The 27,981-nt window shown below is 40.4% G+C and overlaps 1 protein-coding gene across 1 annotated transcript in view; it reads right to left on the bottom strand.

Moving 5' to 3' along the window:
• Nucleotides 1–27,981, bottom strand: part of MYO1D (myosin ID) — a 161,987-nt gene that overhangs the window by 106,388 nt on the left and 27,618 nt on the right. The window contains exons 2-14 of the mRNA XM_075036200.1: nt 18,364–18,572; nt 17,415–17,508; nt 16,258–16,423; nt 14,631–14,684; nt 13,607–13,702; nt 12,382–12,498; nt 10,930–11,133; nt 9,627–9,772; nt 9,431–9,545; nt 8,543–8,713; nt 3,642–3,712; nt 1,805–1,879; nt 116–248 (exon numbers count right to left, since the gene is read on the bottom strand). Coding sequence (XP_074892301.1) covers nt 116–248; nt 1,805–1,879; nt 3,642–3,712; nt 8,543–8,713; nt 9,431–9,545; nt 9,627–9,772; nt 10,930–11,133; nt 12,382–12,498; nt 13,607–13,702; nt 14,631–14,684; nt 16,258–16,423; nt 17,415–17,508; nt 18,364–18,572 — 1,651 coding nt within the window. The remainder of the gene's footprint in view (nt 1–115; nt 249–1,804; nt 1,880–3,641; nt 3,713–8,542; nt 8,714–9,430; nt 9,546–9,626; nt 9,773–10,929; nt 11,134–12,381; nt 12,499–13,606; nt 13,703–14,630; nt 14,685–16,257; nt 16,424–17,414; nt 17,509–18,363; nt 18,573–27,981) is intronic.

Below are 27,981 nucleotides of genomic sequence, written 5' to 3'. Positions count from 1 at the left end.
TGATCAGCTTGGCTTTCCAACTAATTGCAGTGATAGGAAGGTGGCAGTCCCTCCACAGAGAAGCTACACCCTACTAATCAGAAGCTGGAATCAATTTTGAAACAGAAATATTTACCTTCGATGCCAGGTTGTCCACCAGTGCAATCATGGAGTTCTTAAAAAGAGTAGCAGCTGTCAGAGGTCTCTTGGTTACCTCAGTGATGCTCAGTTTACCTTCAGGCCACATCATCTTCAACACAGGGTTAGAGCTAAAAGACAGTCTCTTTAATTGCACAGTCTAAAAGCACTTCTGCTAAATTCAAAATTCAACAGCTTGCTTCTATCCAGATCTACTGGTGTTTTCAGCTCAAAATGTATCAGCCAAACCAATATGACATTCCTGGGCAAGATATCTCTTGCTCTTGAGCAATATATGGTTGAAGCTTACAACCGAATATTCTGGAAAAATGACAAGCGCATTCTCCTCGTCAGATAAAGATGTGTAGTAATGGGATAGTAAAAATCCTGCAGAAGTGATCTATCAAAAGCAGAGCCTGCCTTACTGACACAAACATAAAGAATTTAATCAAAACAGAAGAGAGTAAGACCATAGCCCACAACATCCTCCCTTGAAACTTGCTATCTGATTTCAAGCTGGTTTTCTGCACCATTCTTGATATATAAAGTAATTTATACATTTTAGCCTATATTTTCTTGAAGGGTTGAAGGTGAGGTAAAATGTCCATGATGGATGGCAAGAGCTCTGGAATAGACAAAAGCTGAAAGCAGTTACAGCAATCTAATAGCCAATCTATCACATGCTTTAATATGCTGTAAGTGGTCTTTGTGAACAGCCTTTACCAGAGAATTCAAGGAAAACAGAGGCTAAATTTAATAAAACCTCTGTACAGCAAATATTTTGCAGGTTTTTGGTTAATGTGAAGTCTTGAAAACACAAACAGCAAGACTAAACAAGTAAACGTAACAGGATTGTGAACTAAGTTAATACTTGTACTAGCTTTTAAACCAGGTAAACAGAGTTGTCCATGCAGCTGCAGGCTATTTTATGCTGACTTCTACCTCTGAGCAAAGTCTCTGAAAGGTTGAGATAGGCCACAGTCACAAAATAATTAGAACATGTTTAATGCCAGCAGTCAAGGAAAACAGCTTTCTGGGGCACTTATAGATACACAGACATTTTGACAGGATTTCAAATTTGCTTGTCAAAGGCAACTTTTACTTGCCTGATTAGTATTCATAACACGTGACTACATGGTTTAAATTTTTCATGTCACTGCACATATGAAAAGGATTCAAATCTATTTGCCCATTTTCCCCCCTCACCCCTATACTTTCTTTCAAAACAGGGACTTCTAGCTGGGGCAGTGATTATTTGTCATTGACCAAATGCTACTCAGTATCTTTAGCATTGATTAAAGAGAGATCAGTAATGGTACATTTGCAACTGGTCCAAAAACCTGGTTAATGACAAATCAAGCAGCACAGGTAATCTCTGCACAGCTATCTTGATTGCATGAGTTGGTTTCAAACACACATTTTAAATTTAGTTAAATTAAAGGTTATATCAGAACAAAAACAACGTATACAGAATAAGGACTTTATCCTGAAAAATCAAACTAACAGCCTTTGGGTCGTGGTGGATATACAGAGATCAAATCCTAAAGCAATGTGTTTATTCACGTGCGCTGCACACGCAGTAAAGATAGCATCAGTGAAAACATTAGTTTCTTCTAGCATCCACTCTATAAAAAAGGATTCAGATAAATCAGATTTAAATTCACTTCCTTAATATTTTTATTCCTACCTGTTGTACATGAGGCGCTTGAAGTCTTGAAATAAAGTGTCCTTGTTTTTGTCAATAAATCCAGTGACTGAGTAACTAAAAAAAAGGAAAACAGAGTTAAATGCAAAGAAGCAAAGTCCTTTTCTGGGCTGCTGGTATCAGTGTGGAATCAGCATCTTTGCACTCCTACAAACACAGCAGATACTAGTCAGGAATCCAGCTCTGTTTCCCAACCTATCACTAATTTGCTGCATGAGCACTGTGTGAGACTTAGATCTTTCTGCCCAGCTTTCCACCTCCAGTGCAGGAACAACATACATCTAGTTTTAGAAAGCTATCTGAACTATGCAGGTGAAGAGCATGATGGCTGAGACACCTAGCAGAACTTGAGCAAGTTGCAGATAGCCTAAATTCAAGAGTTACACTCAGGACTTCTGCCTCTAAATTCAGAGCATGTGCTTGTGTTAAATCCTACAGGAATTATGTTTTCTTTTTCAATATGTCTAGTCCGTCCCTCTCTTGGTGTCAGGGAAGATTCTCTAGTGGGTGAGTGCCTGAAATCAAGAGCGGCCTATAACCAGTGACTAGGGAACTCTCTTGGAAATCAACACACACATACATTTTGGACTCTTTCCTTCCTCTGTTCCCACAGAAATACCACCCTGAAAGACTATCGTTTCAGAGTTTCATCTCTTCTCCAAGACTCAAGACAGACAGCGCTCCGTCCTCAAAGAAAAGGTCCAAAATCTCCCCATTCAGTGACTCCCACTCAGTTCTTCTGGAGCTTCAGATACCCCCCAGCGAAGCCTGCACCTGAACTGCAGGCACTGGGATCCAGAGCCCAACAACGTTCAAATCCCTGCACGGAGCCACCCTCAAATCGTACTGCTCTACATAACACAACTAGGCTCAAGTATTATCTGCAAATATTTCCACATTTCAGTTTTCTTTTACAAAATTTTTCAGCCACTGGCAGTGCAGAAGGTTCAACCACTAATATGGCACCTCGTATTTTCTCCTCCTTGGCAAAATGCTTTGAAATAAGGGATGTCTATCTGCAATCACTCAGCAAAGACTGCAGAACAAAATCTAGCTGCGCTGAATGGGCTCCAGTATGATCCCGCTGGTTACCCTTATAAATTAAAGGTAAATTTAATCCCAAGGTAAAATAAATCCTAAATTATTTCCTCATTAACTCCCTTTAGATTCTGCTGGCATGGGGAGTTAACACAAATCCTAAACCATTAAATCACTCCACCGATATTCCAGACAACAGCTTTCCCAGGGAACAGTTTCTAACATATGGGCATCTTTCACTTCTACTTAATCTTCCTTCATATTACTGTCACATACTGTAGCCATTTTTGTAGGCTTCGGGTACAGAAAGCTTTTCAACCTGAACAGGGAAGGCTCCTAGCACTGATACTTATTGCAGTTTAACACTACCCTGTATTTTGAGTCTGCTCAAACTGATTTGAGAATTTAAAGCCAGAGAGTTATATAATCATACTAAACAGATGTCTAAACCAGATTTTATTAGCTCAGTATAGTTTTCTTGCATAAACTGTGCTGGCTTTTTTTTTGACCCCCATCCTTTTTTTTCCTAAAGCACTGCTCTTCTCTCATCCTCCCTCCCCATATTCTCCTTTTGTTTCAATTCCAAGTACAAAATGATATTCTGTATAGCAAGTAACCAGCATAAGATTTAATTGATAAGCAACTGCTGCACTCTGTAATTCTGTATGACAGCTATTCTGGTTCATACCAGAAGCAGCATTAAATTAGAATATTGTACCACTTCAAAGCTAGCTAAAAGACAAAAATAGAAGGTGCAACTTTATTTCTGAAAGAAACTTACATCACATCTCCAGCATAGTGCTTGATTCGAAAGTCTCTGTCAAACTCCAGCGTCTTGTCAGTTGCACAAAGCTAAAATAAATTCACATACATTAAAACTCACCCGTGGATTTTCAAGTTTCATAGAAGAACAATATGCATTGGAAATAAAAATGGAAACTACAGTTATTCCATTTTATATATGCATGTGTAGATGTGAAATCCAGTTATAACACTGCTTTGTAATATTTTTTCATGGATGCATTATAAGAACATATTTGTACAAAATCAAGTTGCAAGAGCCTATATTTTTATTAAAAAAATTGATGCTATCTCAGAAACACCATTATGCAAAAAGAACATTTGTGCACTTAGAGAAACATTGCACCTAGAAGTTAATTCATTACTTTAAGTCTTCCTGTATATTTTTTTCCATTGCAGTATCACTCCTCAGCAAAGAAATGAAGCAATCAAAATAGGACAGTTACGATAGCAATGCTTGTTCTGTCCCAAGTCACTCTGGATCATCTAAGATCCACCCAGGGTGGTCACAGCTCCAACCCTCTGCTCTCAGCTCAGACTTCCCATCACGTTCCTTTACTACAACGATGTCAAGTGCCTACATGGCAGCCATTCAGTAGCAGTGACCATAATACACTCATCTCTTCAGGAGTAACAGAAGCCAAAAAATCCATCAGGCTCAGCTTAATTAAAAAAGGCGAACAAGATAAAAATGAGCCAAAAGGGGCAGGTAGATGAATTAAGTCTTTGCAAGAAGCATGGACACCATTTAAAAACACCGAGGGCTATGAGCAAGTATCTACTATCCACCAAAAGTCTTGGGAAAATAAGAGAGGAAATTAGCATGGTTAAACTGCAGGGCAGGAGAGATTATTAGAAGCAGGAAGATATCCTCCAAAAAAGTTTGCCTGTGTCCAAGAGTAGAAAATAGATTAGCTCAAACTGACAGATGTAAAAAAATAAAATAAAATAGTTAAAATAATTACAAAAAAAAAAAATCACATGGAGGAAACCATAAAGTTTGAGTAACAAGGTACACAGAAGGTTACAAAGGTACAAGTAGTCCAGCACAACAGGAGCAGGATGCACACCAGGGTCTGCAGAGCTGATAGATGACCAAGGTGTAGAAGGAACACAAGAGAAAATGAAGAAATGAGGCCATATCAGGAAAACAAAGTAATTTTTCTTTTTACAGCTGTGTTCACCAGCAAGGAGCTATGGAGGATGTAATGCCTTTTTTTCAACCACCCAAAACATGCATCTCAAACCTACACGTCAATAGAAGAGGTATAAGACAAGCAAAAACATAATGAAATGAAGCAACTGTTGCTACCAGACAGGACACAGCTGGCTGCACAAGCTTCTCGCTTAAAACTCATCCAGTACTGGAGAGATTGGAAGGTGGTTTAACAGAATGCTAGGTTTTTTAAGGAATGTTTCTCTCTGTGAACTTCTTGTCTACTGGGCAAATCAGTTGAAAATACTAAAAAAGAACAGCAAGTGTATTGATGTAGTTGATAGTCTGCTTGGATTTCTGTGAGCCTTTTCACAAGGTTCCTCACTAACAACTCAAAGAATTTAAGCTGCTATGAAAGATAAGAGAAAGGGTCCTCACACAGATAACTGTTGGAAAGATGGGAAACAGGAGTCCTGCGGGGGCCTGCACTGTGGTCTCCACTGTTAACATCATCTGAAATGATGCATAACCCGAGGGTAATAGGAAGGTGATTAGGCTTGTTGATGGTACTTAATTATTCAGGGAAGTAAAGACAATGGCTAGCTGCAAAGAACTGCAGGAAGACATGAGAGGCTAAAGGAATGGCAAAGAAGAGCAAATGAAATTCAACATAAATACAGTGATACACACAGAGAAATGCCAAAGTTCATGGTAAATGATGGGCCCCAAACTGTCCATTCCCAACTCAGCAAGTATCTTAACTACCCTCTGTCTCAAAAAGGACACAGGAGAACTGGAAGCGGCTTGATGAAGGGCAAAAACGATCAATAGTACTGACTGACTGCTACAGGAGGAAGGGCCAAATGAACTAAGCCTCTTCAGGTTAAGAAAGAAACATCAGGAGACCATGGCAAACGACATGGAGATGATGTATCGGAAGACACAGAGAACTGTGTTTTGCTGTTCAAGAACTAGGAGGCAACAGATGTAACCTACAAGGGAAAAGGGAGAAGGAAGGAAAAAGGGAAGGAAGGAGCTCTTCACGTGAGTACCTAAGCTGTAGAATTCTTTGTCAAATAAAAAAAAAAACCCAAAACCCAAAACAAAACAAAAACAAAAAACCAACACAACCCAAACTATTAAGGACACCAGCCCTGACTCAGAAGGTTCCTGGACTGCAGATCACTGGAGACTGGGAGCATATCAAATTATCATTATGCATTTGTCCCATATTCTTCTGTCACTTAGACCTTCACTATTGCCTAGTGTCTTGGAAGATACTACATCAGGTGGACTAGAATGGACCTTCTCCTATACAATGCTTTCACAATCAGCTTGTTGAGATTGACACTAATGAGAACTTACTGCTATTTGAAGATTTAGGAATTCATACACTATCTCTACACTTGATCCTTTAAAAGTATAAGATCAACTGAAAAAAATCAGAACTTAAAGAGGCTGAAAAAATGAACCTGTGATGTTGAGAAGTACTATCAGAATAGTTAGCATTTGTACAGATCTAGATTAGCATTACACAATTCAGAGAAGGATGACCCATGCTCTAGGAACATAAAATTTTGCCACAAATACTCATAGTGGAAGTATTTGCCAGTACTTTTCCTGGTTTGTTTGGCTTTCACCAGGACAACCAAGCAGACAGCAGCAGATCAGACATGCAGTACACAAACTAGGACACTACTATTTAGGGCACAGCAGCCCCTTAGAGCTTATCCACATGGAGCTAGTGTCCAACACACTCTACAGGGGAGCAGTGAAGCATTAACTCAGGCTGAAAGATGGGAGCTGTTCCCATAACATATCAGCATACGTACTTTAACTCTTGAGGAACAGCTTCAATCTACACTGAACTTTATAGGATCTGGACAGAACTACTGCAGTCTACAAAAGCAAATTATGAAATGAAATCAAGTCCTTTGTTTTAATTCAAGCTAGAAGAGGTTGGCTTAGAAAACTCAGGTTTCCTACAGCAGTTCTAGATGGGACTGAGGAAGATATCTTAGATACTGGTAAAGGACATCTGCAAAGACACGAGAGGGGGAAAAATAATTATGATGCTGAGAGTTTTATGGGCCAATTTTTTCAAGGCTATATTGATTTAAATTCGAAATTAGCAAGCCAGGAAGATACATCATACCCTCCATAAACATTATTTATGCCAGTATTCCTTGTTTCCCTCTTAGTCTGTGCAAACAGTTTTCTGACAATGCCACCCCCTACTGAGGAATGCTGCAACTGGCAGTATTTTCTTTTAATGTTTCCTATGCTGCGAAGGGACTCCTGAAGGTAAGGACTCAAACAGATCTTTTTTTTTTTTTAATCTTCATTTCATAGCCTCCCATATACTTTATGAAATTCAGTCCTCTTCCTCACTGTATCAAAGTACTACCTGCTCTCTTCATGATGGAACCATGCCACCTTAGCAGACATGGGACCAAGGACAGAACAGAAACTGAACTCCTTTCTCTACCAGCTTACATCTATTGACTAGAAAGCTCCAGAAACTGGACCACTTCCCACACCACCCCACTGCAGAGGATTTAAGACTCCATCCCCCCAGGCTTCGCTATTCACAATCATTAGTACTACTAAAGGAATCAATTTGCATTAAAATGTAGAAATGCAGACTAGCTCCATGAAAATACTTGTTTTCAGGTGAGTTTACTCAGAACATGCTGTGCATCTGCTGCTTAAGCACGTAAAATCTAGGTTAAGGTGGAAAGCAAGATTCCCCTTTCCCCCTCCCTCAGCTAGGATGCATGTGGCAGAGGAGATGTCAGGTGTGCTGCAGCTAAAGGGCACTTAAGGAAAGTCACACCTGGGAGGAAAAAGTGGTTATTTTCTTTTCATCCTAGCCTCTACCCAAACAAGCCACATCCAGATCTATTGTTTATATTCAGCCTCCCTGGAGGCAGCCTTTAGCACATATCTTATACAACCATGCTAATTTTGTATTTCTGACCTACATAAAATATTGTACTGGGGTGGGAGGGAGAAGGGGGGAACCAGCATTCTGAACGATGTATTTCAAACGACATTTCTCAGTAGAGAGACATCAATAAATTAAAGGCCCTTATCTGATTACTCAGTGTGAAAGATTCTCAAATTAATCAGGCTGGTGACCATGTTTTCAATATGCTGCCAAGTGAGGAATAAATAAAGCCTTTTAATTCGTACATTGTACCAAAAACAAAGCAAGTCGAGGGGCCTGGATGATCATAGGTACAATCTGAGATGAATATGTTTTGTAGCCAATGACGATGAAAAAAAAAAAAAATCACAGCGCTGTAATAAAGCAGAAGTGTGAATAATTTCACTGTCACTATGTATTAGAGCAGCCTGGGAAGAATGTCACGTGGGTTGAAACTGCACATCGATTGGTTACAGATGACATCATGATATGTCAAGGCACGATCTCAGCTTCTTTTATGCCTGGAATAAAACTGATCTCACATTGGACATACTTTAGCTCCCTCTGCCGGGTACAGGGCTGCCCGAGGCGTGACCTAAACGCACACCGGACGGCCTGTTCCGTACTTCGGAGCTGCTGATGATGCTGCCAGGCATTTCATTTCATACTCAATGGTGACGATTCCAACCTCAGCCACCCTTCGAGTCTATTTCCTCATTCCATTATGCCCCAAAAAATAGAAAAGGTATCACACAGGAAAGGAAGCAAGTTTTGAGGGTACGGAAGAGTACGTTACCTTTCTGCTGGAGAAATGAGCATGCTTCCCTAGCTTGTTATTAAGAGCCTCAAGGAACATCTCATCTGTAACTTTTCCAACATTCATGCAGGCATCGTCCAGAATGGCAATGATCCCTTTGTGCTGCTGCTCTACCAGGTCGACGATGACCTGATTGTTGAAGTAATCGATCTGTAAAAAACAAAGAACGGGTATATTTGTGACTTTGGCTAGTGAAAAAGGAGCATACCAGTGTTGGCCACTGATGAATAGTACCATGTGTCTGACAGAGAGGATGGAGCCCACCGTTCAAAGGAGGAGCAATCAGCTTTCAATATGCACATCACCAAGTCAAAGTTAAGCAGGCTACTCTTCTACCACTAAACAGCAGAGAAGGCAATTTTTCAAACACCTCACATTAATCTTGAGACCGCTGCTAAAAATGAACTGCTACAGAATGCACTTTAAAATGTCTTTTAAATTTCAACTGTGCACAGTCACCACAGTGAAAACTGTGCATCTTGTCCTTGGCATTATGAAAGGAACTTGAACAGAAGAACTCAAGATTTTTACACTTTAATACCTAGAGCTAGACAAAACACATAAGCACTCAGAACAGAAACACACAGTGATGTGTGTGGCATCACAGAGATGCCACAATATGTTTTAACTCAGACTGGAGTCACTTATTTTCCCACACCACGGCAAATAAAGAAATGTTGTGAGGTAACTGGTTAGCTTCTTCCACAGCCTGATTTCCAGACAGCAAGTCTGACAGTACAGCTGGCACGGACACAGATGTCCTATCGACTTCGACAGCAGTGTACATGTGGAGCAACTTTAGATCTGGGACTTATGCTGGTACACTGACCTCAAGCCGACCTCTCCCTCCCCTGCCAAATCACTCACATGCTTCCAGGGAATTCCCTCTCGCTGGTACTCTTCCTGCTCTTGCTTTAGAACCAGCTGAATAAAGAGCTGCTGTAGCTTTTCATTGCAGTAATTAATGCAAAATTGCTCAAAACTGCAAAAACATAAGAAAAAAGGTGATCAGTTTTCTGGGAAAGGAGAAGGCAAAGCACTGTGCTTTAACAACGTGGCTCACCTGTTATTGTCAAATATTTCAAAGCCATAGATATCCAGGACGCCAATGACTGTGTTTTTCCCATGTATTGTAGTGTCATAGTTCTTCACTTCAATCACATCATTGATGTGTGTCACAATCCAACAAAAGAGGCGCTCGTATATAGCCTGCCAAGAAACAAATACTGAGGAATTTTGCCTGCATCTGTCTCAGTTCTTTCTGGTAAATGCAACACGTGGTGCTACAAAGCTTAATTCAGGATGCTGCCCTAACTACACAAAAGCTGCAGATGACATTCTGCTGAAAGTGAACAGCTACTGACGTGAAGAAAATATTCTATGAAAGTATTTTTTTTCTTTCTTCCAAAACTCATTTACATGACTTCTAAATCCTAGTGAGGTCACTAGGTACAGTGGTTCCCCTAATTTGATTCCAGTCTGCTTTTCAGCTGCCTAATAACTTCCATACCTGAGAATTATTTAACAATATTGAAGAGCAAGTGAGAGGTCAGGTATAGAAACCTAACAACCAAATACAATGGCAGTAAAATATTCCTGTTCACTTTTCAAAAATAAAATGTTCTTTAGGCATAGGTATCTTCGAAGTCTAGATGTTCAAAATGTACTGCAAAGCTGTGCAAACATATAATCTTAGGAAAAAAAGTCAAGTAAATAATCAAGGATCTTCATAGCCTCATTTGTTCTTCCCTTATCATTTCATTTCTTAGCAAAGGAAGGACAATTATCACTCCCTTCTGTCATCAGTATCTACCTTTCCAAAAAAAAAGATAGAACTTTGGGTTTCCAGCGTGAGTTCTACATGTTACAGCTCCATGCTCTAATCTTTGAATTTAACTGCTAAATGAAGTCAAGAATTGTATTTCGCTAAATATTCAGCCCTGTACAATGTATTCCTTTTGCAGCTGCCAGCAAGCCAGGCTTGCAGCTCCCTCCCCTCTTTCATGTGCTGCAAGCACCGCTGGTTGTGGTGCATGCTGTGTCATAGCCAAGAAAGGGTAGGGAGAGTGCTGCTCTGCAAACCCCCTATAAAACACAGGAGCGCATACATTCAGAAATAAATCTGCATGAAGTACAGACTTTCCATGTCTCAGCAAGCACTATACTTATTGATCCACCGAGGAATCCTGCTGGGACCTGAGCATTGAAAAATGTGCAATTATGAAGGCAATTTAATACTGAATGCCTTCCTCAGGTATCACCATTCTTTGCTGCACCAAGTACAACTCAACCAAAAGGCAAAAGAAATGCATCCGAGTTACTGTCACATACAAAATTAGGTGCAGAGAAAGGAAATTTAAACTCACTTTTGCAAAGGCATCTCTGCCATAGGTGGCTTCTTGTTCAGTATGTTGTTTGTCAATGACATCCCGACCTGTAGCTACAGTTCGAAACAAAAGAGCCTTCTCCACCATGTCAGATTTTGTTGACAGCAAGTCTGCAATGATCGACACAACCTTGCCATTTTCTATTACAGGTGTATCACCATCCACAGAAAACTTCAAGTTCCCCTGTAATAGGTAGCAAGAAACTTGATTTCTCAATCTGTCTTTTATTAATATGAATCAGTACACCCCAAGTTCACCCATATTCCACCTGCTATTCAAGTCAGTAAATCTCCTAACACATTAGAAGGGTAGGCCTTGCATATCCATGTACCCACAAAGCTCCAACATCAGTGGAAGCAGCAAAGCCTGACTCAAAGAAAAGCATTCCTGCTCAGTGTTCAGCTCAGCTTGTGGAAAAAAATTACATCAAACACTTCCAGATGTTTAAACAAACACTGTCTCAAGATTCAGAGTCTGATCAGATGGGAAATTACGTTAAGCATACAAACGCTGGATGTAGTGTTTCACCTTCACTGCAGAAGCACTAGGCTGCCGTTCTTATTGTAATGCTATTGCCCACAAAGGTAATGTGAATATTCTGGTGAAGCTGACAAGTCAGCATGGCTAATAGGACTGGACTGACAGCACACTACCACAACAGATTTGTTACTGAATACCTGCAGTGCCAGAATGAAGAAGCGATACCACTGCATTGTCTGCAGGAGTGGGTGGCCTCCCATCCTGCCTGCAAGGCCTGACTCTGCTCTGCCTTCATTCCTTCCCCAGCACTGTGGCACAACTATCCCAAGGAGGAGAAAGAACTGGAAAAGCTGCAGTTTTCTTTGCCACCCTCCTCCTGCCCACCTGCAGTGTCTCTCTCCTCAAGAAAACCTAAGAGCTGAGCTACAGGGACACTGCGCAGGGAAGAAGGCTCTGTGGGTCGCAGGAGAATACAGGTGAAGAAAGGATTTCCTTAACATCAGAATACAGAGAATTAAGAGGTCTCCTGTCTCTGGCTGTGCTCAAGCCTCCACCACAAAGTGAACTACCGTCTTCCCAGCAAAACCACAGTGGTGATGGGGACCATGAGGGCAAAAGGGGACAGAAGGATAGCGACGTGAGAGCTCCCTACCCGCTCACTGCCAAACCCAAACAATTCCTTTTCAGAACATTTAACAGCTCCTAGTACTTAGTGGTATGTCTGTTTGGGGATCTGGAGTATGCAGGAATAAATGTGATCTTCCATTATTACTGCAGTGTCCTATTTCATCAAGGAGATTCACTCACCACTGGAAGTTGTAAACATTTTTCTACCCAACAGATCTTCCAACTGCTTCTGCAGCAAGAAAGTTAGAGCTGCTGGAAGTACAAGTAAACTGCTTGACCCCTCCTGAAGAAGAGCCTACTCATACCTCTGGGCAGAGAGCTTACCAAGTGAAGAATGGCTGCTACAATTTTGTAGACAGTCTGAATTTCCTCTTGCTTGAAGCCTATCACTTTCATGGCATCAGCTACTGCTTTGAACTCTGCACCATCATTGATGGAACACTGAGGGGAAAGAGATGTTTGCCACATGAGAGGCTTAATGCAAGTCAACTGTGAGAAAGCAAAGATTTTGCAAGTCCATGGGAAATAGATATGTACTTTGTTATTTTTCAGATGCAAGACACTGTCATGAGATTTCTCAACTTATTCTAATGCCATACCGTATGCTTATACACTGAATCCCACATTGGACACACATGTATACTAGCAGCAATGAGATACAGAAGTGCATCACAGCATGAATAAATAGTTAGCACTTTCCCAGTGGAATTTATTGTGAAAGAGTAGAAGTGATTCATAAAAAAATCAGAACAACAGTTACAAGTAGTGCAGTCACAGACCCTCTGAGTAAAAGCTGCAGAGCACCAGCAGTAAAAATCTGGTCATCATCTTTCTCAAGATGAGCCTCTGCCTCACTCCCCTCCCAATCATCTGGGTTTGTTTTCACTGCAGATTTCCAGAGAAACTGATAAAAGCATCTGAGAAGGTCTGTGGGTTTGTTTGCCAAAAAGCATCTCAAGAAAGCAATTAGGAAATCAAGGAGCCTTTTGTCTGGCCCCTGCTTCAGAGCAACAACACTAGGGACAACTCCAGACACATTTAAAGTGTTCAGGATCTTGTTGTCCTAAAAACTTTATGGGTTCATTCCCTTCTTTCCTGCTCAGAGGCCCCCGTGAGGGTAAGTCAGATATCAAGAATGAATGCTTCAGTAACTTAAATGGTCCTACTGTAAAAAAAAATGAGTCCTTATAGTCCTTTTGACCTTTTTGGTCCAGAAAGCAGCTTAAGTTACCCATTATGAAGCATGAAAGTCTGTCACTGGTAATGGGCCAAATATCTACACCTGCATTTATTAACAAAGGTGATGTCTCTCCTACTATATTTTACTGCTTTTTATAAGCAGACACAAATGTAGTATGCACAAGTACACATATGCTTTGTCTTCTAGGGCCAGAAGCTCCATTAAAAATAGCACATTGATGTCACCTTTCCATATTCATCCCATAAATTTTGGTCTCAGCTTCTGCTAGCTCAGCAGTACTTTAGGTATTTCAAGAGGCATTTACAATTTTAAGACAAGTTACCTCTAACTCACTGACAGCACCCTCACCTTTAGCTGTGCTCCAGGACAGATATAGTTGTATGCAGATGCATCCTTCTGAAGATGTAGAGAACGTAGCATTTGGTCAGAACCACCCTGGAGGAGCTGTACAAAGAGTATTTTAAGAAATGGTGAATGAAAAAAATAAAATCCTTCCTTTTCCTGTTTCTTATTCACCTGCTTGACAAGCAAAATCATAAAAACATTAACTAACTGCTACAGAATAATCAGCTACAATATCTGGAGTTACAAGCACAACGTGCAAAATACAGAGTCTGCATCATTGTCAGGCTCTGACCACCAGAAAGACGTTGCCTAAATGACTGTCCTTTTGAGTGACACAACTGTTTAGAAAACAAGCCTGAACCTCTTCACAGACCAGACATGTTTACATGACATGCCACAGCTGTGTCTTGACAAGCACATTTACCTTCTCTACACAGAGACTTTCCAATATGGAAATGACACATTCATGAGAAAGGTGCTAACATGCCATCATGAGAGTACTGAGTAAGTGGGAAAAAAATAAATAAACCTATGTTTCCCTCACTACAAAACTGAGAATAAAGGTTATACTAATAGGCTGACCATTTCCCCCAAAGGACACACAAGGAACCAGCATACAATATGGAAGACATTAAAAAGAACCACCCCCCAAAAAAAAGAAAGTCAACTTGGTGTCATAAAATTACTTCCATATGGACTAAAGGCCTCGAGAGAACTTAGAGGGATTACTTATTACAAATAAAACAGTGAGTCAAAGTCCAATATTCTGCCATATTTGTTTAGTTAGCCTCCTTTTAAGTTTACTAATGTGTTAATATGGGAATGGAGGATAGAAAAAAATAAATCTTCCCATGCTCCTTCCCTAGACCAGGCCTCTTCAAAGAACTAAAGAGCCTAAGATCACCCGGGATGCAACAACAAGGGAACCCTTTGCAAAACACACAAGAGGGTGAAAGCTTTAAATATTTTGCCTATCGTGTCTGGGAAACTTGAGAAAAGTCATTTGTTTCAGCAAACGAATACGAACCTGGTAAAAAGAATGAAAGCTCCGTTCTCCCGGCTGTTGCACAATCACACGAGACTGTAGGGAAACAAAATACAAAACCAGGTATTTCTGGTTGTAGACAGCCTGCTTCCCCAGCACCTCCCCTTAGACACGGATGCATTGGTTCACCACTGCTAGGACACCTCCAAACTAATCTTATCTTTTCTTATAATAAGTCTGTTATGAACACCATTAGCCAGGCACGACCATGGAGTTTGAAGTCTATAATCAAAAAGACCAGTTTGCGTTAACAGCTGCAATGTCTTACTTCCAACCAGGAATCCCACGTGGAACTACAGAATTGTTTTCATGGAAGAGTCAAATAAAATGCCATTTTAGTTTAAGAGTTATTTAATTGCTGGAAATGAAAAACAGGACTCTGACTACAAACTAATGCTCCATAGGACATAGCTAGGGTCTTATGGTAATCACTTCCACAACCCCAGGACAGGCTGACCAACAGCACCCAGCCACCATCCAAGTGAATGCTCTGCTCTAACACAGGGGGTTGTTTTAGGGAGCAAGCGATAGCTCCATCTTCACAGCACTCATTCCAAATCAGTGTAAAACAGCACAAAAAAAAAGTTACATGCAGCAGAAATTCAGTCAACAAGCAACATAACCTTATTTTATGCTACAAGTTTGAACTACAGAGAGTGACGAAGCATGTGTTCGTGCTGCAGTGCAAAGTCACTGCCTGTTAACTGCTTCTGTTTGGACCAGAACCTTAACTGCTTTCAAAATGGAAACAAATTTAACTTGGTAGAAGTCAAGAATATGAAATAAATGATCAGGATTTAAGTCACTGCAGCTGCAGCCCCACCCCTTTTTTGCATTAAAGTATCCCATGTTAAATGTTTGGGTTTGTTGTTTTGTTTTTTAAAATAAAGTGTTTATTCTGAAAATAGACTTCAGGGAAATAAAGGGAAAAGTAAAAAACAAACAAAAAAGCATGTTAGCAGATGTGGTCAAACATATAAATTAAAGCCAGACGTGTGTCTCACACATAACGAGAACTGTTAATAGATTACTCCCAGTTTCTCTGCAGAATTTTACATATACCCATGTTTTCAGCCACCACTTAATGACATGAAAAAAGAATTATGCTCAGGATCACTTGGAATATATAAAAACAAAATTACTAAAAGATCACACAAGGTTGTGGCATTATTCCAGAATAACACTTCTCAAGCATACCATTGCTACTTACAGACCTAGTATCTTCTCCTTTTATTCACCAGTGAGATCTCAATGCGGGAACTTATAAAGAAGGAGTTTTGCAGACATTAAATTAATCTCAGCTTTTATTCTGGATACAAAGTACATACACCTATATGCACATAAGCTTTTGGGTAATAGTAGTCCCTTATGTGGTAAGCTCTGAAAGCAGTGGTGTTAAAGTAACAGGGCACTGCCAGTATTTCAGCAGCATTTCAGTTAATTATAATAACTCTTGAAGAAAAATTAAGCCCTAGATTTAATGAGATTTTATGGCCTCATGTCATTTGTTGACATACCACGTTCGAAAGGGAAACTTTCTAACAGCAAAGCGCATATTACAAAAGTAACTGCACAAAAGCCTCTAACTCTAAAAGTGATTGTGGCTTACCTTTTCTAGTAAGTAATTATTGATATGCCCACCTATCGGGTCTCCTTTAAAATCAAAGTTGATATCCATATATTTTCCAAACCTGCTGGAATTGTCATTACGGTTTGTTTTGGCATTGCCAAAGGCCTCTAACACACAGTTGGATTTCAGCAGTATGTTCTTCACTCTATAGTACAGATAAATGGAAAAGAGAACAGGGTAAGTCCATGTAGGGGTTGGCGTTCGGAAGATCTCGCAATGTCACGGAAAGTTAGAGGGTTAGTCGCAGCCTTGTGATGTACCTGTAACCCCACCTCCCCTTGTTAGTATAAAAGGAATTAACTGCGCAATAAAAGGCGGAAGTTGGCGCTCACACTGTGTGTGTTATCTGTCTCTTTCCCTGGTCCGGGCCGACCAGTGATCTAAGCGTGGCACCTTGATATGTAGCGAACGCTACAAGTCCATATTCAAACCATAGAATTTTTTTTTGCAGTCATTTCTCGAGAAGAATTTAATAACAGCAGAGGTGCTCTTTGATGACATATTTGGGCAGACGTATATGGCATTATCAATCCCATGGGAAATCAGCTGGGAGCTTTTGTCAATGTTCCTTAGAGCCAAGCTAATGCAAATCAAAGGCCAGATGCCTCCACTGAAAATAGCACCAAATAATCAGTTCCTTTACAAATATAAGTTTTGAAACCAATTTCTTGAACTTTTTTGCAAGTAATTTTCAGAATTTCTGTCAGGATAGGTATTAAGTCTGTTTCAGCAGAAAGCCACATTCTTTGCTTAAAACCTTTTACTCTAGGACTGACAGGCACATTTTGCAATTCAGAAGCATGCAAGCCTGCAAGGTCATGGAATATGCTCCCTGCGCTCAACATGCTATTCTAACAGGCACATATTTCAGGCAATTTGCCACAGGAAAAATGATTTCTAGATACTGTTTTTATTTTGGAAGTTTGAACTTTCAAAATAAACTTTTCTATATGATTTTAGCAATCAGTAATACAAAATTCCCAGAGTAAGAGTAGTATCTGAAGAAGTTAAGTAAATGCTGTAAAAATCAGCTTGTAATTAGTACAAAAGACCATCTAATAACATGGCACTACACAGTCCACAGAAAGAGATCCATAAATAAAACAGTTTCACTTATTTTTCTGCAAAGCCCTTACCTTTCCACCTCAGCCCTCTGACTGGGGTTAGTAATGGCTGCTATGTACTGCATAATATATTTACTGGCCTCAGTTTTCCCAGCCCCGCTTTCACCTGAGGGCATAGATACAAAGGTGACAAAACAGATCCAAAAAAGCAAAGCAAATCACTGAACAGTATATCTTAATTCTACCCCAATAGCATTTGGGGGTTTTGTTACTGTTTTTTTTTAAAGCAATCTTATTTGCATGCACTTTGAACGTTTTCTAAATATAGCCATAACCCTGCCTTGGTTGTTGCTGCTATGCTGACTTAGAAGCAGTTATGATGTAAGATTTCACAGGTCGGTAAAAGGCCTGGCACACAGAGGATCAAAAGGAATATTGTTAGAGGAGAAAGACTGGCATGCAGAGGCTTGGCTAGCAGCAGTGCCGGGAACTGCAATACAAGAGGCTACTGTTCAGCACACCATCTCGGGTCTCTCGCTTTTCAGGGCTGCTAAAGCACGGGAACATCAAGGAAACGAAGTGCCAGGATCCAGATAGTGACCGTTCATGGTACAAGCACTGCTCCCACTGTTAGAGCCACGACAAGCAATGAGTCTGGCCATCGAAACAGAGAACAAAACATTGGCCAGTCATCTAAGGGACAAAAATCAGCAGTTCTCTAAAGACAGACAGGAACCCTGTTCTCTGATCTCCATTCACACAGACAGAGCAAGCAGAGGACTGATGTTCTAGTTATCACTTTGCATGCACAGATTAAGCTAATGACTGACACCGGCTCTTGAATTTGATACAAAATAATTGTAAGGTCTCCACATACGGATTCAAATGCAAATAAACAGGTTTAAGATTGATGAAGTTTTCTTTTATAAAACGCTGTCATTAGCCAATTCATTCTCCTTTCTCTGCCTAGAATTTCACAAAGATCAAGCGTTCATCATAATGAAAAGCTCTTTCAGCTTACCTGATATTACAATACAGGTGTCTTTTGATCGCCTCTTCATTGCTTTGTAAGCAGCATCAGCAATTGCAAAGAGGTGAGGAGGCCTCTCATACAATTCCCTTCCTTTGTACTGCTCAATCATGTCACGCCCGTAGATGTTCAAGTTTTTGTAAGGATTCATGGAAACGACCACCTCCCCAATAAACGTATAAATCCGTCCTTTTTCAAACCTACCCAGGATGAGACAAAAGGGAGAAAGGGATTAGTCAGACATAGAGATTCAGAATATGTCTTCCAAGCAAGTTGCCCATTTCATCAGGTGAGCTCTTCAGTCCATGACCGTACCGAAACATTACAATAAAACATTGACTACAGACATTATCTGACCAGTGTGGCCTGGATGGCATGTTAGCATATTATGTAGAGACCTGATGTTACAAGGACTAAGAACTAGGGCTAGCTTTGAATCTTACCAGCTACAAAGGAAACGTCTACTGCTATTTCACTTACCAATGCATGACTGATCAGATTACTGAGGTACAAATACCGAATATATTTCTGAGTATAGCAAACTTCTGCTTTGCTGACACAATCAAGCTGGCTTTCTGCATATTCAGGTACTTCTATTACCATTAACATGCTGCCAGAAACAAATGTTTCTATGAAATTCTTTAGCAAGATTTAAGTTAATATAATTTACTGTTTCTACATTGACAATAAGTAAACACGAGTCTGTGATGAGTTTATATAATCTGCTTCACAAAGGGGATTTAAAGGCAAATTCTTTTTCCACATTCTACAGTTGTCCATAACCCAGCTCAGGCCAGAGCAGAAGTTTTGAAGCCACTCACTTAGAGGTCTAATCACATTTGCAAGAAAGTAAACAAAGATACAAGCCAAGAAGCAAATTACAGCCTTTCAGCTCTCCCGATTAGCTTCCACTCCACCCTTTTCGCTAGAAGGCACTTTGGCATCATCACTGCTGCTAAACCAGAAGTGAAAGCTTTTTAAAAATGTGTGAAACAACCCTAAACTACACCTTTCCTAAACCCCACCTGGTCCTTAGTATTTTTTCTGCAAACAAGACAGAAAATAACTTGATGTTTGTTTAAGTTAAAAGATATTTCCAAAGAAATTCACATTTTATTGAAATTTATCTAGCAGAAGAGCACAGAAGGAATTTCAGATTAACAGCTGAAGAATTCATACTGCATTTGCTTTTCAGGAGGAGAAAGGATGACAGCAGATTTAGAGATCAACATGCAAACTATAGCATTTCTACCATTAAATACCTGTCTGCACCCTGTATTTAAATCTTACAACATTAGATGGCACCACAACACCTCTATAGACTACAAGGGCCTTCCTAATCCTTGATAGACTCCAGCACAAATTCTAGCATTACTTTATTGAATTTATTACCACCCCCATGTGGTGACAGGCTTGACATTTTCTATTGTTCATTTGAGAATTTTCTGCAGCATCTTGGCAGTGTTAGTTTTTAGCAGGTGTAATAAAACTCAAGAAATACAATCTAGCAACCAGCATTCTACTTTCTAAAAGTGATTTTGCCTCTAATTGCAGCTTCCTCCAGAAATACTTCACTGAAAAGGCACAAAAATTGCAAAATGTCTTTTTGTTCATGCACTCAGTTTTAGCTGAAGGTAGTCCTGATAAGCATCTCCCAAAACATTACTGCACTTAAAACGCAAAGATATTTTATATTTTAGAGATATATGCTGTTTGAGAGCTACCAAAAATGTTTTAGAAAAGGCCTTTATAATTAGCAATACCAGCCACAGCTCAGCAGCTAACTCGCAACAAAAATGATGGGTAATGCACAGGCAACAACACTAAGCAACTAGCACGCAAGCCTGGTAAGAAATACAGGATCACGGCCTCATTCTTAAGACAGACTTAGGTAACACAGGAAGCCTCACGTGCTCAGTCCTTATCATTTCCCATCCCTAATTTTAATTCCTGGAAGCACAAAACAGCTGGGAATTGCGGTATTTGAAAGATACCAAACAGGCAGAAGACACACGTGGGTGCAAAGAGATCAGATACCAGGCTGCTCGTCTTCTGCCCTTTCAGGAGCACATGTGGGACTCTACATATACATAGGAGAGCTTAACAAAAACCAAACACACACAACACTGTTTCTACTAAGGAGATCAAGTCACGCTGGGACATACATATGTAAGGGAAACCATTACAAGGACATCAAAATCAGCAGAATCCTTCCCATCTTTTTGGAGATGGGCCATCCAAAGAAAGCAAGTTGCCCGATGGAGAACATATTGACCGCTCGCCTAAAGTCACTACACAGCAGGCACATAAGCACTGCTTAAGGCACTATTAATGATAAAAATAAAGATACAGCAGTTTCTGGATGAGGTTTTAAGCCCCACTGTACTGCCAGATGCATGGCCAGAAGGTTCATGGTTAGCACAGAGAGGCTGAGGGGTTTGTTTTAGCTGCTGAGAAGGGAAAAAAAAAAAAGACATCCCTACTGAAGTATCATGCCAAGTCACCATCACAGTACCCAATACTTTGACCTCTTCCTTAAGTAATGAATTATGTAAACTTTTGGTCGCAGAGCACAGTTTAAGTTTCCTCCCTTGACAGTTCAGCGTCCCCAACTGCCTCGTAAGCAGAACCTACAGATTTGCCTCTGCCAGCCTGGCCGACCGCCGGCCGGTCAGAGCTCACCTCTCCAGGGGAGCCCCCTTGACTAGGGCACGGCTCAGCTTTGGAGCCGTTACAGCTGTGACACCAACACATACCACAGCAGTTTGACATACCACCAGCTTGCTCCCCAACAGCTCTGGGCTTAGACGACAGATCTCACATTTGGCCTAGAAGTCAAGTTTTAAAAGGTTTTACTAAACTCCGACGAGTTGGGTCTTTAATCTCTGTGGCAAAAGGCAGATGGAGATGAGGGAGAAGGATCCACCTCCAGGCTTGACAAACGGGCATCTCTCAAGCTTGGCTTTAGGGATACAGAGTTTAGGAACAAACGACATCCCCCTTTATCTCTCTGTTCTTTTTTTTTTTTTTTTTCTTCACTTCTTAGCACTGGAGTTAAAATTCCAGAGCTGTGCTTAGATGTTCCTAAAAGGAGCCATCGCTCCTTGCCCCTCCTTGCTGATAAAGCCTCTTTTCATCACACAGTGCAGCTCTGCACAGCAGCAGGCCAAGAACAGCAGTGGCTGTTTTCCTAGCTGCATTGCTTTGGTGTGAGATTCGTGGTTTTCCTTGCCCAGGAAGAACTCATGAAAACTTAAGAAAACAACCAATGATGGCAGTCCAAACTGGGAGGTACAAGCTGTGTTAAATTCGCTATTCTTCTGCAAGGCAAGGTTACAAAACCAGACGACGAAGCTATCTGGTGTTTTTGGAAAGGCTCATCAATTGGGGCATTGCACTCCATCACAGGAAAGCTCATCAACATGAAGGACGGCATAATCATTTTAGCACTGAGCATATAACACGCAGATTGCTTTTAATAACAAAAATCCAGTTTTACAGCGCACTTGATAAAAGGAACCCCTGTACCTGCTCCTGGGTGTCAGCACTCCCAGAGTCAAACCTTGTTTTGTATGTATCGTGAAAATCACATCATCTTGTGCTGCAACTTTGAGAAAAGATTTCCCTGTAATGATTCTATTTGAATAATTTCTGTGTTTTCTGAATTTTGCACTAGCTCAGCAGCCAAAAAGAAACTCACAGTATTTAATCCTTGTGTGTTTTTTTGATGAGGAACATCAGCTCTTTCATGAGAAGTTTTTATACTAGTTTTTATTACCTTGTTAAAACCTCGATTGATAATGAGAAAATATAAACCAGTAAGTCACAGACTATAAATCATTTAAAGGGACAGAAACTGTTATCTAGGAAAGAAGACCGCCGAGGCAAGAAAAAGGCTCTTTCTTTGTTTTGTAGTTTTTATTTTTAGGGAAGGTTGTTGGAAAAAACCATATCCTCAAGTACAGACGTCCTATGTTCACATCCAATTGCCATTGGAAAATACCCTGCAGAAATCAGAAAACTCAAGCAGAAATCTTCGCCACCAGAGAGCACTCACATTTAGGATTTCTCCCACCTGACAAACACTCCAGTCAAAAATAAAACTGTTCTTACCGAGGAAATGATGCAACTTCAAATGCACTCAGTACAAATAAAGAAAAGAGTTAGTTGGCAAGACTTGGAACCCATACTCCAAAACAACATCTGCAGAACGCAGACCATTAAACAAAGGCACCATACCATGCAATCGCCACTCCAAATGCTGCAATTCAAATTATAAAGGGAATTCCTAATTAATCATTTACATGGTAACTCCTCTGTACCGAAAGATAAACAGAAACTTGTCAGGATCAGACACCAGGCAGCACTCTGCAGGCTTATTGCTATTTCTAGAATTCAGCATACTTTCTGAGATAACCTATGCCAGCTACCCGGGGATCAGTTTGCAGTGAGATCACAGGCTGGGCTTCGCTGGGGTGTGAAACGGCTCCTCAGAAACACATTTTGCCAGTCTTTCTCTCCATCTGTCTAATATCTGAGGAGCAGAGCAACTGCTGGAAAAATCATGTCAAGTCACCAGTCGTCTCATTTTCTGTTACTTTAAGAGAGCTAAAGTGTAGCTATTGGTATTATGGATCATTTTCCCCTGGGAAAAGACCTCCTCTCACCTGGAACTACTCCTTTCTTCCCACGGATCACAGATTGACATCATATTCTGCATTACATACATGCAGACATGCTAAAGCTTTCCCACATTAGCAGGTGCTCAGTAAAGGTCCTTGGTGTCCCGATGCTACAGGGATGCTCCAGAAACAGAACATCTTCACAAGAAGTCACAACACAGTCATTAACTGAAGATGGACTTTCAGTTTAACTGTACAGCAGTGGCTTAAAGCAAAGGAATTGTTAATAAAAAAAGCAAAAGCAAATAATTCAGGACAGATACAGGAGTGCTACAGATGCATCAGCCTGTGCTAGATAGTCAACAGCTAACCTAGTACCAGTGAAGGTTAAAAGAATAAAAGCTGATTGTTTCAAACTATTATCTATTTCCAACTTACTCATTAACTCCAAAGCACAAACTGAAATATTTAGTATGAGCATACTGCTTTTTCTTCCTTCTTCCTTTGTGCATGGGAGGAAGAATGATCTAGCAGCTGTACACCTCGCTGGCATACAGAAGAGGGACAATTCCTTCTCCCATTGCAAACACTCTGGGTGATTTGGGTTATTCCCCCAAAGGGGGTCCTAGGTCTTAGTTATTTTTTACCACCAAATATATACATTAAAAATCCATCACTGCAGGCTTTGAGTCCATTCTCATTGCAAACATGCATGAAGACATCTAATTAAAACTCATGTTCATGAAGAGATAGATGTACATGGATAGTCAAGGATGGGCCTTTAGGATATGTTCACTAAGGGGGGGAATTTAAGTAGACTTCTGGCAGGGAAATTGCATTTACCTGCTTTTAAATGCAAGAATGTATAGCCAGCTGTACTGACACAAAGAAACAACTATTCTTCTCCTGCTTTGGGAAGTAAGATGACTGCTTAAGCACACTTCACACTGTGTGAGTCAAGACAATTGTGCCTTTTATATGTGATACCAGGTCTCTCTACTGAGAATTCAGTGCTACTTATAGACTTTATTTTAGGTAAATTTCGAAATAAACTCAGCTGTCAAACAGCAGGGAAGAATGACTTTCAAGTCTTTCAGTAAATTGCTCATAAACTGTATTATAGCAAATCATCCTCATCACAAGAGAAGTCAGATAAACAGGATTTGCGTTGGCAGAATGATAGCTAAAATATTCTTGCTGCACTTGGAAAAACAGACCAAAAAACTGTCCAGTCAGTATTACCTCCCTGTACTAGGAAAACAATCCAAGTCTGTCACGATTCTGAATATGCATGTCTATAACATTTTGATCCATCCCGAGGGCCAGAAAAACTGGAATTTAAGTTCATTTAACGTGCAGGTGAAATTTTTGCTTGCAGTTGTCCTGCATGGATTCAGTTTTCAGATGTTGCCAGTTTAACAAAATAGGAAATGCCATTCAGAGCGCGTTCTGCACCACTCCTTTCCTGTACAGAGGGAGCAGAAAGGGCAGGGTGAGGAATACTTCATTCATCTGCTTTGGAAATAAGGTTAGAAGAGTCCTTTGTAATGATGTAATTTTTTTCAAAAGAAAATAGTAAACTATGAGTGACTGGTGCCACATCTTCCTCACAAACCAACATTGAAGCAAACTGACTGTAATTTGACAAGGCTGATTCAGCTCCAACACAGCTGACCCTTGATTCATCCATGCAGCTTTGCAAACCAACTAGGTAAGGTCAGGGGGAAAGGAAAATGGAAAACGGATGGTAAGCTAGCCCTAATGAATGCTGCATAAAGGCTAAAACCGTGAAATGTAGGGGGAGTAACATTAAAAACCCTCTTCTTAAACATGAAGTTAAAGTACTAACCTTGCACTGAAAAAATGCCAAACCACTAAACATAGGAGTCACTGAACTTTCATTTCTATTTGCGTCAGACAGACTGAGCTGTCTCTCCGACAGCAGGGAAGCACTGTGTACTCTTTTTACATTTCTAGAAGCATAGCAGAAGGCGCAAGCACACTTGAAATAGATAATGAGACAAAAGGAAGTTCTTTGAAAAGCTTCCAGGGACAACATGATGCTTTGTGGTTTTATTCCAATCCACACGTGAGAAAGTTGCTATTGAGCACAGGTAGAGGAAAGAAGCTTGCTCCCAATTTCTCTGGGTAGAGCAGTAAAACACAGTCCTATCTTCCATGTGAATGACTGGAACACTGTAAAGTCCTAATGCAGTAATCATACTACTCTGCTATGAGCAGGAGGCTGCCCTGAATGACCTCCTGAGGCTGAATTATCCTAAGATCCTATATCTAACCAGGAAAGAGTAGGCTTGGGATAGCAACAAACAAAAGACTGCCATCTCCCCGTAATCTCTAACTTTTAAATCTGTCAAATAAAAGCATATAATCTATTAAAGGATATTAAGAAGAAAAAGAAAGCTCAAAAGTCAGGTTGGTTCTTCTATCTGCTCCCATCACGCGTGAAGTCAACGGGAGCACGTGTACAGAAGAGCCTAGAGCTTGTCATGTAAGAGAACTAACTTAAATGTGTAAGACTCCTAGAACTACTGAGGAGGAGCAAAAAATGGAAGTAATCACTCTACAAATACATCAGTAGATGAATATGATCTTGTCAGGTAGCCAGAAGAACTAATTAGACAAAAAACTACACAGGCCCATACAAAAGAAAAATGGGAATGGACTTACCCTGGCCAACACAGGCTTGAAACTGAAAGCTAGCTGTCAAGGGAGGAGTCCTGGAAGAGCTTTCAGTAGAAGCTGCAAGGACTAGTGAGCCCTGCCGGATATTGCTGAATTTATTTTATGGATGCGTTTAGAAGATTTGGCTTCCTGTACTGAACAGCAACTGACTTCATGATCCATTATGTTTCTTCCACTCTGACATTACAGCATTCAGATACTTAAAAAAAGATGCTTTACCTTCATTCGCCACCTCCTCTATCCAAATCCTATATCCATATTAACTGTAACCTGCCACCCATTATTATCTCAGCCTTCAATTTTGGTAATTCAGCTTTGTTCATCAGATTATACACCACTGTGTTAAAGGGTCCGCTACCTTCAAATATATCAGCAGATAAAACTGCAGCACAAAAGGCAAAACCAGACTAATGAGTGGCAGTTGGACAGATTTGCATCATGCAGAAGGTACCATCTGATTTCATCGCCCTGGTTCAGTGGTGCATGAATTCTGCAATGGTAGGTTTGTCTGAACAGTGTCCAGGTGAGGACTAGCTTATACTTCTGAATAACAACCTTCCTTTCAAGCGATGCTGAAGAAACTATAAAATCCTGCAACCCAGCAGAAAGATCAAAAAACATGCAGAAAAACAAAGACATGACCAACACCCTGTTACTTCCTTCTAACTTCTCCAGTAACTTCAGGAAACAAAAAACATTCAAGTCACTGCTGATGACCCTGATACAGCAGCATCCTTGTATAAAGAAACATAACCTGAAGCCACATCAGCGACTGTACTGATGATGACTTTCACCCTTATTTTCTAAGCCATCTCTTTCTTACATATATATGGTATACTATACCACCTTCCCAATCTTCTGTATACACTGCACAATTAACAGAAATTTGTACTGATGTCTAACTACACCTCTATTTATTCCACAAGCCTAGGTGCCAAGGTACAATCACAATATTGCACAGATTTTCTTTGTAGATGCTCAGAGGCTCCTTTTGCAGTCAGCTGGCCATGAAATGCTGATGTTCAGATGCTTCATTGTTCTGCTGTAAAGGAATATTCTGCATTTGTTAAGCTCGTGTCCCATGCTGATCTGTGAATGCTGCTGGAGTCTCCTGAATACAGCATTGTTTTGATACAGGGCTCAAAGACCCCAAGAATCATCTTGCAGTATTAAGATACAGTACACCATCTGCAAGCACTCCAAAAGGTTTGCTTCAGCCTTTGGTAACATTAGATCTAAAACAAAATTAGATGCCTTATTTACACTAATACAGGCCATGCAAATCATGCAAAAATAATAATGCAAAGTATGCAAATAATGCACAGATATGGCTTATGTTTCTGCATAATCAGGGTTTCTTTTAGAGTTGTTACAGTGATCTGCACCATCTCACCTAAACACACATATTGAGCATGTAGTCCTTAAACAGGACTGTTTTCTGGCCATGAAACCAGGCAGACTTCTTTAGGCATTTATGTGTTTTACAGCATATTGTGACTTAACACAGCTCTTGTGGGTTTGGCTCGAAAGCAGCACATTAGATTACCAACTAAGGGCTTCGGCAGACAAACTGCTGAGTCTCAAAGCAGCAGATGAAGATATTCCACCTACAGCTGCCCATCCAGCTCCTTTGCCAAAGATTCCCTTCTGCCACGTCTGCTGAAGGGACAATGACGGACAGCCGTGATCTCAGCCACCCCAAGTCCAGATTATCACTGATACCATTCCCTGTGGGACAGATACCAACAACTTCAGCCAGGTAACGTGAAGAAAGAGCTATAAGCAATGGAGGGGAAAACTAAGTTTGCAAATCACAAAGCATATACGTTTCAACACAATGTGTCCATTAACTATTCAGGTTGAAAGAAAGGACTTTTCCTCATGCTTCCTTGAAAGCATGTCTAGTCAGGAAAAGCTTCCCACTCTTCGGTCATAGATTTGGGTCAGGTTTGTTGTGGGACTTTTTTTCTTGTATTTTCTGCTTCCTGTTGGAAAAGCTTTGTGTCACTTAATGGCAATCTGAACCAGAACTGCAGTGAAATCCCCTCTTCACCATCTCTCAGCCTCTCCCCTGTTAACAAGAATCGAGCAGCAGGTGCCCTGGAAAACAAACCCTCAAGCCTTATAGAAACGAGATTAAGTGCATGTATCAGTGCCAAAAAGGCCTAGTAAATACACAAGGTTTCTTCTTCCAGTTACAGAGTAACTAATATTTTACAGAAAGTTTGGTTTAGAAATGAAGAGGGGTTTTTTTACTACAACCAAGTGTAGTGCTTTCAGTTGA

This window comes from Buteo buteo, chromosome 9 (genome assembly GCF_964188355.1).
Source record: "Buteo buteo chromosome 9, bButBut1.hap1.1, whole genome shotgun sequence".
Lineage (NCBI taxonomy): Eukaryota > Metazoa > Chordata > Aves > Accipitriformes > Accipitridae > Buteo > Buteo buteo.
This window is presented reverse-complemented; position numbering and strand designations above follow the sequence as displayed.